This window comes from Choloepus didactylus, chromosome 3 (genome assembly GCF_015220235.1).
Source record: "Choloepus didactylus isolate mChoDid1 chromosome 3, mChoDid1.pri, whole genome shotgun sequence".
NCBI classification, from domain to species: domain Eukaryota; kingdom Metazoa; phylum Chordata; class Mammalia; order Pilosa; family Megalonychidae; genus Choloepus; species Choloepus didactylus.
The window spans coordinates 190,922,951-190,936,113 of record NC_051309.1 but is presented as its reverse complement, the minus strand read 5'-3'; the positions used below and the strand labels follow the sequence as shown (position 1 = coordinate 190,936,113).

General features: G+C 40.3%; 1 protein-coding gene across 1 annotated transcript in view; it reads left to right on the top strand.

Moving 5' to 3' along the window:
* Nucleotides 1–7,951: 7,951 nt before the first annotated feature.
* Nucleotides 7,952–13,163, top strand: part of GPM6A (glycoprotein M6A) — a 393,567-nt gene continuing 388,355 nt past the window's right edge. Inside the window, exon 1 of the mRNA XM_037831042.1 lies at nt 7,952–8,199. Within this exon, the coding sequence (XP_037686970.1) occupies nt 8,196–8,199 (4 nt within the window). The 5' untranslated portion in view covers nt 7,952–8,195. The remainder of the gene's footprint in view (nt 8,200–13,163) is intronic.

Sequence of the window (13,163 nt, the reverse complement as noted above, 5' to 3'; positions counted from 1 at the left end):
TGTCAATCTGATACATAACACGTGCAGCTTCTACATGGTCTAGTTTAAATTTATAATTGTATGTAAATTTTTCATCATTGAAATATACTAAAAAATATAAGCATTAAAATGTGAGTCTTGTGGATAGAACTTTCACTCCCCGCAAAATAAGGTCGATCTCCCTAAAACATTCCTTTCATCGTTTTTACCCTGCTTAAGGAGCCATGGCTTCCTCTTGACTTTTCTCAAATATAAATTATTTGGATTAGCTTTCATATCAATCCATAGACTGTTTCCATTCATTCTCTTGAGTAATACTTAGAACTGCAACCACCATTTATATAACTCCTCAAAATTTTAAAAGTAATTTCAAATTCATTATCTCATTTAAATTTAACTCAGGTATTTCTTTTTTTCTACCTCCTGCTATCACTGTGGTGCACTTTTGGATCTCATATAGATGCCCTTCCTAACACCTGCCTTTAAAGTCCCTTCACCTATCATCTATCAATCCCAAGGACCATCACCTCCACTGAACTTTACAAATATACCCTGTGGCCTTACCCTGGGCCTTATTGTCCTTCAAAATTTCACAACCCATGAAAACTCAAGGTACATTACAGTAAGATCTGAGTATCTGCTTTATTTCCCTAAATCTGCTCTTAAAACTTCATTTATACTTTCTGTACCACTGACCATCTTCTGGAGTCCTACCCTTTCCCATTCTGGTTTAGACCAAAGATGCATCATTAAACTACATTTGTTTCAAGATGTCTTTACTTTTTTTTCTTTATCCCGCTACCATAACCTCTATGGAAGCACTTAGCCTTGTATTAATCTAGCTACGTCTTTATCTTCTCTTATATCCAGGCTACTGAGCATTGCTAAGAAATGGCAAAAATATGGATGGATTTCTCTACAAATTTATGTTTGGTTAGTTGAGAACTAAATGCTACTTGGTATTTCTTTAATACACCCTGCTCAGCTTCCTTTCCTATTCATCAGAGCAGCTTTCCCAAGCTTTATCACTTTCCTTAAATGGAATCACAGCTTCTCCTTTCCAGTGAGGTTATCAAGTCTCTATTCATTCAGTTCCTGTTTCAAAGCCCTATCCCTAAACAAAAATTTTCTTCCTTCTGCCTTTCTTTTACTCTGTATCAGGGTTCTCCTGAGAAAGAGAACCAACAGTATATATTATGTATACACAAAGAGATATATTGTAAGGAATTGACTCACATTATTGTGGGGAGACAGCAAGCCTGAATTCTGTATTCTGGAGAGCACGCCACAGGTTGGAAATTCTTATAAAGATGTTATTTAAGTCTCCAGTCTGAATTCCTGAGGGGAAACTGGCAGGCTGGACATTCCAGTAACAGTTGATGTTGAAGTCTTAAAGCAGAAAGTTTTCAGATCTTTGGAGCCCTCAGTTATTTTGTTTGTTTGTTTGTTTTTTGTTTTTGTTTTTTTTTAAATCATATTTTTTATTGTAGAATATAACATGCCTACATAGAAGTGATAACTTTCCATGTGATATTTAACAGCTAGTTAGAGAACAAATTTCAAAGACTGTTATGGGTTACACTTCCACGGTTTCAGTTATTTTCTTATGGTGGAGCATAACATATATACAAAAAGAAAATATCTTTCAAAGTATGACTTAACAAGTAGCTATATAGGAAATTTCCAAAAATATTATGAGTTACAGCTCCATAGTTTCAGTTATTTCCTCTTTGAGAAATATATATATACAAAAAGGTGATAACTTTCAAATTACAATTTAACAAGTAGCTATAGAACAAATTTCAAAGGATGCTATGGGTCACAGTTCTACCATTTCAATTCTTTCCTTCTAGCTATTCTAATACCCTAGAACTAAGAAAAAGAAAATTATATGGAGATTCAATTTTCATAAATCCTTTGTTAAATTCTCTTGGCTGTTGCTACTCCTTCCTCTAGAGTTTTTTTTTTTTGTTTTTTGTTTTTTTTTAAATTCAGTTTTATTGAAATACGTTCACACACCATACAATCATCCATGGTATACAATCCACTGTCCACAGTATGATAACATAGTTATGTGTTCATCACCACAATCTATCTCTGAACATTTTCCTTACATCAGAAAGAACCAGAACAAGAATAAAAAATGAAAGTGAAAAAAGAACACCCAAATCATCCCCCCATCCCACCCCATTTGTCCTTTAGTTTTTATCCCCATTTTTCTACTCATCCATACACTGGATAAAGGGGGTGTGATCCACAAGGTCTTCACAATCACACTGTCACCCCTTGTAATCTACATTATTATATAATTGTCTTCAGGAGTCCAGACTTCTGGGTTGGAGTTTGGTAGTATCAGATATTTACTTCTAGCTTTTCTAATACATTAAAACCTAAGAGGTGTTATCTATATAGTGCATAAAAATGTCCACCAGAGTGACCTCTCGACTCCATTTGAAATCTCTCAGCCACTGAAACTATTTCGTCTCATTTTGCATCCCCCTTTTGGTCAAGAAGATACTTTCAGTCCCATGATGCTGGGTCCACATTCATCCCTGGGAGTCATATTCTGCATTGCCAGGGAGATTTACACCCCTGGGAGTCAGGTCCCATGTAGGGGGGAGGGTAGCGAGTTCACCTGTTGAGATGGCTCAGTTAGAGAGAGAGAGGGCCACATCTGAGCAACAAAGAGGTACTCAGGGGGAGACTCTTAGGCACAATTACATGCAAGTTCAGACTCTCCTTTGTGGTAATGAGCTTCATAAGGGGAGCCCTCAGTTTTTGCTGCTAAGACTTTCTGGCTGATTAGATAAGGCCCACCATTTAGATGCTAATCCTATCTCTGAAGAAATACCTCCACAATAACAGCTGGGCCAGTATTTAATTAAACAATTGGACACCATACCTAGACAAGGTGACACGTAAAATTAGCCATCACACACTCTATCTCTTCCCCAACCCCTTCTGTTTTATCAGAGGATAATTTTCCGCTTTTCCATAGCTTATTCCTCCTATCTCCATATCATGTCTCTTCCTTTTACTCTAAGAAGTAGGTCTCTAGGATCTTCATCTCCATATTTGTTTTAACATATTAAACATGCTCGCATTTCATTTAACTTTTACAAAATAAATTTCCTTTGACCCTGTACCTCTTCCAATACTGGCATATCTACTTTCCATCACTGAACTATGAATACGTTGTCTACACTCCTTTCCTACCCCTTACTTCATCATTATTCTCTTCAAATAATTCTCTTTTGAATTTCTCTGCTCCTTACCCTTTGACACTAACTCTCGGCAATGCTTCATGTAACCTTGAAGCTGCCGGATTCAAAAAGAACCGTTCAGTCCTCATGACACTTCATCTCTCTGTGGGATATAACTCAGTTGACAACTCCTAGTTCTTGAAACTTTCCTCATAAGATTTTCTCTTGATCCTTTCCCTAACCTAAGACCATTCTTTTGCATTCCTCTTCATGGACTTTTGCTCGCCCTTACTAAATCTTTGTGTGCTCCCGTTTCTCATTGTTGGTGTTATTTTCTTCTCACGCTGCAATCTCCTTAAATGAACCAAGCCATTGGTGATGTTGAGATGATATTGGACTGGGACCTAAGATGCCCAGCCAATGACCTACAGTCATTTTATGCCTAGATAAAGAGCTCTTGGTCTGCAACATGATATACGATGATATTTTCCATCAACCTCAAAACTTTGAAATTTAATCTAAACACTCAATTTTAAGTTCATTGGTTGATAGGGACTTTCATATTTTAGAAGAGCTAGGCATAACTCAAAGGAATTGATAAGAATTGGCCCAGGCAGTGGGGTTGGAAATTAATTGGCAGATGTTGTGGTTGTTTGGAGCTGTATGTACCCCAGAAAAACATGTTATTAAACTTAATCCATTCCTGTTGGTGTGAACTCACTGTAAGTAGGAGTTTGATGAGGGTACTTCAATTAAGGTATGGCTCAACCCAATGGGGATGGGTCTTAATCCTATTAGTGGAGTCCTTTATAAGCAGAATAAGATTCAGACAGAGAAAAGCCACTGGAAACAAGAAGATTAAGGTCAATGGAACCCAGAGGAGAAGGGAGACGCCAGAAGAGACCTCCATGTGCCTTGCCATGTGACAGAGGAACAAGGACCAAGGATCACTGGCAGCCAGCCCCAGAATGCCAATCTTCAGGAAAAAAAACATCACTTTTATGAGGCCTGGATTTGGGCTTGGTTTGGACTTCTCTGACCTCAAAAACATGAGCCATTAAATTCCCATTGTTTAAGCCTATAATTGCATGATACTTTCTCTAGCAGCCAAGGAAACCAAAACACATTTTGGTAACAGGAGAGTAGAGTGCTAGTACTACAAATTCCAAAATAGTGGAAATAGCTTTGGAATTGGGTAGTGGGTAGAGAAGGGAAGAATTGTGAGGTGCTTGATAGAGAAGGCCTAGATCACTTTGAAGAGACTGTTGGTAGGAAAATGGATGCTAAGTGTACTTCTGATAAGGCCTTAGAAGGAAATAATGAATGTATATTGGCTGTCTGGTTTCTCCCTGCAGGTTATAGTAAAATGAGAGAGGAAAGGGATAAGCTGAAAACTTAACTCTTAAGCACAAAGAAACCAGAAGTTGATGGTTGGGAAAATTCTGAGTCCGTCCAGATGGCATGCTTTGAAACTAGGGTCAGAAGCAGGTCTATCAGGGAACTCCCTGAGCTTCAGAAAGCATCTCTCCAGATAATAGGACTCTATGTGCAGGTTTAACTGAATATGAAACCAGACAGCCATTTCAGTGGAAGTCAGAATTGCAAATGCAGTTATGCAGGAAGGATCTGATGGATTGAATCCCTGTGAACAGCTGACGAGAATTTTGTGAAATTTGCATGAGCAGAACCACTGTGTGTCAGCCTGCACTGAAAGGGACAGACAAGGGATGGATTAAAGGAAGAATGACTTCAAGGGCAGAACCATGGAAGGCAAGGACTGGACTGAAGAGATCCCTTGGGCCAAGAGAGCAGACCCACCCGTCTATGGAAAGGGTAGGTCCACCCCAGTGCTTGAAGAGGGCAGGTCTTGAACCCCGTTGTTCAGGAATAGTGCTGCCACCCCTTGCTTGGAGATGATGAGGCCTGTGGCCTGGGATACGTGGAGTGCCTGGGCTCCATCCCAGTGCTTGGAGAGTGTGGGGCCTGTGCCCTGCTGGAGCTTGCAAAGAGCCTGGCTGCCATCCTGATGCTTAGAGAGGTGGAGTGTTCGGGGAGAGCATGGCTGCTGCCCAAGCTCTTGGAAGGGATGGGGATGCCAGTCCATCAGGCCCGGGGAACAAAACATCAATCCAAAAATGACTCTCAGATCTTGAAATCTAATGGAGTTTGCCCTGCTGTGTTTTGAATTCTTTGGGACCCATGACCCCTGTTTTCTTTCCAATTTCTCTCTAATGGAATGGGGATATTTATCCTATGCCTGTCCCTCCACTGTATATTGGAAGCAGATAACTTGTTTTCTAGGTTCACAGGATCACAGCCTGAGGGGAACTGTGCCCCAGGACAGGCCACACCGATAATCAATTTTGATGAGACTTTGCACTTAGCATTGTCATGGAAATGACTTAAAGCTTTTGGGATATTTTGATGGAATTAATGTATTTTGTTCATGGAAAGAACATGTCTTTTTGGGGTCCAGTGGGCAGACTATGGTGGTTTGGAGCTATGTACCCAGAAAACATGTTCTTAAACTTAATCCATTCCTGTGGGTGTTAGCCCATTATAATTAGAACCTTTTGATGAATTTACCTCTGTTAAGGTGTGACTCAGTCAGGATGGGTCTTAATCCTATTACTGGAGTCCTTTATAAGCAGAATAAAATTCAGACAGAGAAAGCCACAGGAAGCAAGGAGCTGATGGTTAATGGAAACCAGGAGAGAAGGGAGAGGCCAGGAGAGGTCACCATGTGCAGTGCCATGTGACAGTGAAACCCAGGACTAAGGATCACTGGCAGCCAGCCCCAGAACACCAGTCTTTGAGAAGAAAGCATCGCCATGATGAGGACTTGATTTGGATTTGATTTGGACTTTGGCCCCAACACTGTGAGCTATTAAATTCCCATTGCTTAAGCCAATCAATTGAATGGTATTTGTATGAGCAGCATAACCAAGGAAACTAAAATGTTCATTGAATTCTCAGATAAAATCATGTAATTTGTTAAATCTCAAGTGACATTATGGCTTCTCTATAGCTGAAGGAGAGGATATTGATGACCAGATGTTTAGAGATTGCAAGAGAGATCACTTAAACTACGAACTATCATATTATATCATAAAGGATAATAAGTCAATTTAAAACAGGCCAAGAGAGACATCTTGATTTGATTATTAGATGGCAATATATACAATAATTTAAAACTTTAGTGTACTTCAAAACTCATAACATTCATTAGGGATGTCAAAAATATTTGTGATACATGAATTATACTCAATGTTGGAAGATAACATTCTTTCTCAGGCTTGTGGTGATCCACCTGTATACTTAGCGACAGTGTGGTGAACTGATGAACATCATGGGCTTTAGAACATTTCTGCTTGGGTTCAAATCGTAGCTTTCTATCTATTACCTATGTGAACTTGGGCAAGGGCTTTATCTCTTTGTGGCTCAGTTTTCTCATCTGTAAAATGGGGATAATGGTATTTCCTTTACAGGTTTGTTGTGAGAATTATATGGTAATTCATATATAAAGCCTTTAGAACAATGCCTGACACTGAGTAAATTGCACTTAATTTATGTTATTTATTATAATTTCATATTTCAGAATTATGATGCAATTCTACTGGACAAAAAACAAGAATAGTTCTAATTTTTTGAATTATAATATTATCTTAAAATAGGTCCTCAGAAATTAGGTGGTAAATTGTCTGTGGTTATTAAATAGTTACTCTTATAAATTGATCTTCAAAAATTCATTACTTGTCTTTATTGAACCCATGTATGACTGATATGCTTTGCTGAAATCACAGTTTGTGTTGGCCAATATTTGGCATGGTGATGCATTTCTGAATGGTATGTTGAATGCTTTTAATTTTTATTGATTACTTCCTTTTCCTCCCACAAGAACAACTTTCTATTCTCAGTTAATAGAAATGCATTTACAATATCCCTTCCAGGAGTATACCTCTTCCATTCTGTGAGAAATAGCTCTGCGAATGTTTCTGTGCCATTTTAATTGCATGCTCTGTATTTATCCATTTATTTCTTCTAAACATATTCTGATCTATTTTTCATATCATATCTTCTCCATTAGATTGCAACTTTCCTCAAGTTTAGTCATGTCTACTTAATTTTATCCTACTTGCTCACAGCATAGATTTGTATACTTTAGGGTGTGCTCTGCATGAAAAAGAAACTTGACACTTTGGGGACCGACTTACTGAAATAACTTCTCCAGTATCAACTCTGAAAGAACTGGGTCAGTAGTCCATAGAATTACGTAATTTTTTTTTTTTTTTTTTCAGTGTGAAGAGACCTTAGGGATCGTGTTTTCCAGATCTTTTGCTTTACAAATTAGGAAACTGAGTCCCAATGTCCCAGTGGTAGAACCAAGACTACAACCCAGTCCTCCCAAAGACAAACCCAGTGCATTTTCGGCAGCAACTGGGTCGTTTATTTTCCAGGTGACTTCTATATATTATGGTGTGTGTGTGTGTGTGTGTGTGTGTGTGTGTGTGTGTGTGTTGGTGTGAAGACTTGATGTTTATAACCTTGTCAGATCACAGAAACAAACATATTTAACATAGAAAGTAGAAGGTAACTGTAAAATCATAATACCAAACTCGTCTCTTCCCCTGGAATGATCTTTTCCTAGCCTTCACCTTAGGGATCATTATCTTGGCTACCAGGTCACTGGTAGAGGGCTGAAAGAATGTGTGTACTTTGTGTGTGTGTTTCAGGGGAGGGTTTTGCCAAGGGGAGGGGATATGGTGGGTTGGAAAGGAGAGAGATTGTGAAACGGTGGGCAGAAGCCTTTCTGGAAAGCAGGCAGGTGGAAAGGGGGAGGGGTCTGCGCGCCCGCCGAGTTTGCTGGCGCCAGGGGAGCTGTCTCCACTGGGAGGGGCGAGGCTGTCACGACCGCCGCACAGGGGACCTGAGCTCCAGTTGGAGAACTTGGGCCCGCGCTGTGCCTGGTCACTCGCGCTCCGCCGGGACGGCAGGAAAGCAGAACCTCTGGCCATGGGTGAGTTTTCCTGCGGGCGCGGATTGACACCGGCGGGACACGCTCTCCACAGTCTTGACTTTGGGATGGCTGTGTTGGAAGAAAGTGAATGTTCGTTCGACTCTGATTGCACCCCCTCCCGCCTCGCCGCCTCCCCCTACCTTTTTCCCCTCTCCTCAGAGCCTGCCTCTGGACTTTTTCTGGGAGCGAGGAAGTGGGGATGGGGTGGCACCTGGAAGCGGGAGACGGTGCTGGGCAAGTTATATTGGAGCAGGGCTGTGGGAAGCTGTGTCCCGGCGCCAAGCCCCGCGGTGCGCCAGGACCCAGGCCCAGGGGTCGCCACGCTGGGGGCGGCATTTGAGGAAAGTGAAAGATAAAGAGAGCCGGGGGTATGAGAAAGGGCAAGTGAATTCCAGGGATGTCGCTCTTCGCACATTTTCCCACGTTTCACGGTGCTATTTGGGAAGCAAGCTGAGATGGGGCATGAGAAAAGGAAACTTTGTAAAACTTCCAATTCGTACAGGTTTCAGTGCAGGAAGGAGCTGGGAAGAGGGCGAGATTGGGGGCAACTCTTGTCCCTGTCTAGTCTGAGTGACGCATTTGCAAAAAAGGTTTGAAGCTGAGGCTGACAGTTGATTCTTTCTGATCTAGACCTGGGCAAATGGCTTGGTTAAAAGGGCGACCAAACTGGCCCAGGTCACTCGGCCCTGGACCCCGGCGCAGTTGAGCTCTGCTCAAGTTTCTAGAGGAGTCCACTTCTCTGGGGGTCAGTGGCGGCAGCTTGGAAGAGCCCCAGGAATGTGGTTGGGTGGGGTGGAGGAAACCGGAGTGAAACAGCCGATCAAAACCCAGCACGAGGAGGTGGGGTCCCGTGAGAAGAGTTTGGAGGCAGAGCGAAGGAGGGGCCTGGGATACCCACCCTCCCAGACTTGGTTTGGTTTGTTTAGCATATCCAGAGGTCACATGGGCAACGCTGCTTTTCTAGGTTACTGATTAGTGATCTGCCAGCAGTCCCCGTCTTCTATTCAAACGCCAGTATAGTTACTCCTTTCTTCTGGTTGGCGTCCGTTACGCTCCCCCGACCCTCCCTTTTTCTTTATGCTTGGTGCACCCCAAGAGTTGTTGCGAGTGATTTCTTCAAGAGTAAAGGGCGCCTTTGGGAGTGTTGTGTTCGGGTAGAAATTCGTAAATGCCAGTAGTTAATTCCTACAGGCTCAAGAATTAGGGGATGCTTTGACTACTAATAGGTGGAGTTCATAGACGCTGGCCAACTTGGGAGGAAGGAAAAGAGAAAGCTGAGGACGTTTTTGCCTATGAATGTTAACTGTGCTCAAGACATTCATAATCTGTTCTTCTTTTATCCTGGAAGAGTCTTAGAAGGACCCACTTTTAGGGCCTTTGACTAAAAGGATGTTAGAAAGATCTCCAGAATGGACTGTCAGTTTTCTGAAATGGAAAGAATATTTCCGAGTTAAAAAAGAAAGATACAACATCTTCACAAGTGAATGAACAGTGTTCTTCAGGCTTTTATTTTTCTGTCTTTCTTTGGTTATGTTTGGGCACATAAATTCTTGTTTGAATAACACAGGGAAAGAAAAGCTCTCATAAATGGAAAGCCAATATAATTATTGACTTCATGTAATCTGTTACTTGACTCTATTAAAAGCATTAAGGTGTTGTATAGATCCAACATAATGAAATTTCTAGAAAGAATGATTTTGTTTACCTTTTTAATCTTGAGCTTGAATGGAGTATCTATTGAATCTTGAGTGGACTATCAATTATCTGTCTTGATAATAATTTTGAAGTTAATTATTTGTCTAATTTGTATGTGAAGACTATAATGAAAACAGTAGCACTGGATTTTACTTCAATGCCCTTGGATAAACTGCCCATGACCACAAGTTATAAGAAGGTGTGACTCTGGGAGAAGGGGTGGAGTAAACATCTAAACTATTATAATAATCCCAAGCTTGGTCTCCAATTCTTGGGGGTTCTCTTTCCTATATGGTATCTACCAATGCCTAAAATTTGTCTCTTCCTGTTTCTGTCATTTTTCCTGTTCTAACTGGGTCACCAAAAATGCATATAGGTGCCATGACAGCTGGCAAGTAGAAGAAAGTATGTAGAGGAAGCGAGTGATACAACAGAGGTCAGGAAAGTAGAGAAAAAAGTAGGCATATAGTAATGAAGAATCAGAGCATGAAGCCCAGAATTGGGACAGAGATCCAGACATATGGTCCAGAAATAATTTAGGAAGAGCCAATGAGCAGATGGGGCAAGTAAGAGAAAGGAGGAAAGAAATATATCCAGAAAGTAAAAAGAAAACATTTGGTCATCTTTCTCCTCTTCTTTTTAGTTGTGAAAAAACACAGAGCTTCATTTCCGAGAAGTTCTTATTTAGTGGTAATGCACTAGGGTGCGGGTGGAGAACTGGAGTCCACATTGCTAGGATTAGGGGGAAACAGTGTAGGAGAATATCAGTGCCCACAGCCTGGATCCTTCCATTGCTGGTGTCACAACAAATGAAATATATCATTTAAAGAAAGGAAGATGGTTCTATGGGGGTGAACATAGCAATCCTTGTTTGGCTCAGAAAAAGAAATCTGTACTCTAGCATTGTTGAAGAAGGAGAATAATCAGTTAATCAAATAGTCTGAATAATTTATGGCCATCATATCTATAATGCACAAGGCTGGTTCTCAAACAAACAAACAAACAAACAAACTTGCCAAATTGGCAAATTGAGATTTTTGGCATCTCTTGCTTCCTCTTTCTGTTTTCTTTTCTTGCTTCAGTGATTCCCTCAGCTTATTTTAGTATGCAGCAGGGTGTTCCCTCCATTCCAGTAATCTGCTCTACAGAAAGGATATGACCACTCTATTTCACACAAGAAAAATTCAGGACTGATAAAACCTTACCGTAGCTAGGAGTGTTTGCATATTTGGTGCAAGGCTAACTTTAACCAGAGGTGGGGCTCTCTGATTGTGGAATTTCAGACTCTAGTGGTGAGATAAGACAGAAAGATTCTTCAGTTTTTCTCCTGATCACATTGCTTACTGTTCTACTTGAGAATGTATACTTTATAAATATTTACTCTGAGACCGCCAATATATGTTTTATTTTGAAAGATGTTGAACATTATTTAGTCCTACAGATATTATTATAGAAAGAATCATGGAAGGGGCAGTGCTGGCCCTATTTGGAGGGATGAGAAGGATTTGGGAAGGAAGAGGGAAGGGAAGAACTATTCTAGATAGAATAATGGGCCCCTTCTCAAAGCAGGAAGGAGTTTTGGGGAGCAATAAGACATCAAGCTGGATTCTATTTCTGAGGGTCTTCAAGACGAACCAGAGGAATTTAGAAATTACACAATAGGAAATAAGGATTATGGAAGGTTTTTGAGGGGGGAGAATTATGACTAAATTAATGTCTGAGGAAGATAAGTCAAACAGTGTTGTTGAAGATGAAAGATAAATTGGAAATGATGGATCCAATTGTCAGAGTAATTCTGTAATGATATGGCATAGATCTAAGCCAAAGTATGGAGAAATGTGGAGAAATGGAGAGTAAAAAGCTATTAAAGTAGGCAATTGAATAATAAGGAGGAGAATGAATAAGAGTTATTCTCTCAGGGATTTGAAACCTTGAAGATTGGAGAAATAGTGGGGTCCTTGATAGAATATTTAGAGAATAAACTAAATAACTTATTTTCTGTGTGTTTTGGGAAGCAGATTAATTTCAGTTTTGAAATGTTAATGAAGAGGTGAATACTAGACATCACAACACAAACATTTAGTAAGATGGGAATACATGATGGAAATTGTATCAGTGCACCAGAACAAGTAGCAAAATGAAGATTTGAGGGTTACCGACCTCTAAGTGGAAGTTACATCCATATAATGAATTATTTGGGAGTGCAGTTGAGGTAGAAGGAAGGGGGAAAGCAAAGACTGTTTGGAAGAAGAGGAGAACCAATATAATATATTCTGATGTCCCAAAATTAGAACGGTGAAATGTGACATCCTTAATATTCAGTGTTAGATCTAGGAGTCCACAAATTTTGACTAGAGAGAAAATTCAATGGAAATATTGTGCTCTTACTCAATTCCAGTAAAAATGGACTTGTTTAAGGATATGTAAAATTGGTCACAAATTTAGGCAAAGTATAATGTGACATGGCATTGTCTTGAATCCATACTTGTTTCAGGAAAAATATGACACCCTAGTGGCTGTATGACCAAGGTACAAAGTGCTAGAGTTTGCAGCTGGAGAAGCAGATGATAATTCCTTAGGTCTTTGGGTGGGTCATGTAAACCTTTGGGATTCTGTTTCCTCTTTTGTTTGATAAGGGGGTAGGGAAAGATTCTATAAGTTTATGTCATTCAAACCTTGATACACTAACAATTAGAAGAAAAAACATGTAAGGAAGATAAGCATATGGAGAACATTTTTATGATGCTAGATTGCCAAGTAAAACTTATAAGTTATTTGGTTCTACTACATTTTCCCTAGAAATTTATAAATATCTGATAACTGTCTGAACTTGAGCAGAGAAAGATGGGCTAATGCTCTGGTCACCTATTGCTGCGTAAACAACTACCCCCAAAACTAGTAGATTAAAACAACAATTTGTTATCTGTCATGGAGGGTTGATGATCTGCTGGGCAGTTCTCAATTATGGTCTCTTGGAGTTGCCATCAGATGTTGGCTTGAGATCCAGCCATCTGAAGACTTAATTGGGCTGGTGGTCTAGGATAGCTTACTAATTGATGCTGATGGCAGGCTGGGAGTTCATCTGAGGCTGTCTCCAGTGGCCGTTTGCAAGGATGCATTTGGTTGGGTCCAAGTGGGAGCATGCCAAGAAAGAAGTGTTCCAAGAAACCCAGGCAGAAGTTGCAAGGCTTCTTATTACCTAGCATCAGAAGGCCCGAATGTCACTTCTACTGTGTTCTAGAAACAGTGTTCTACTGTGTTCTACTGTG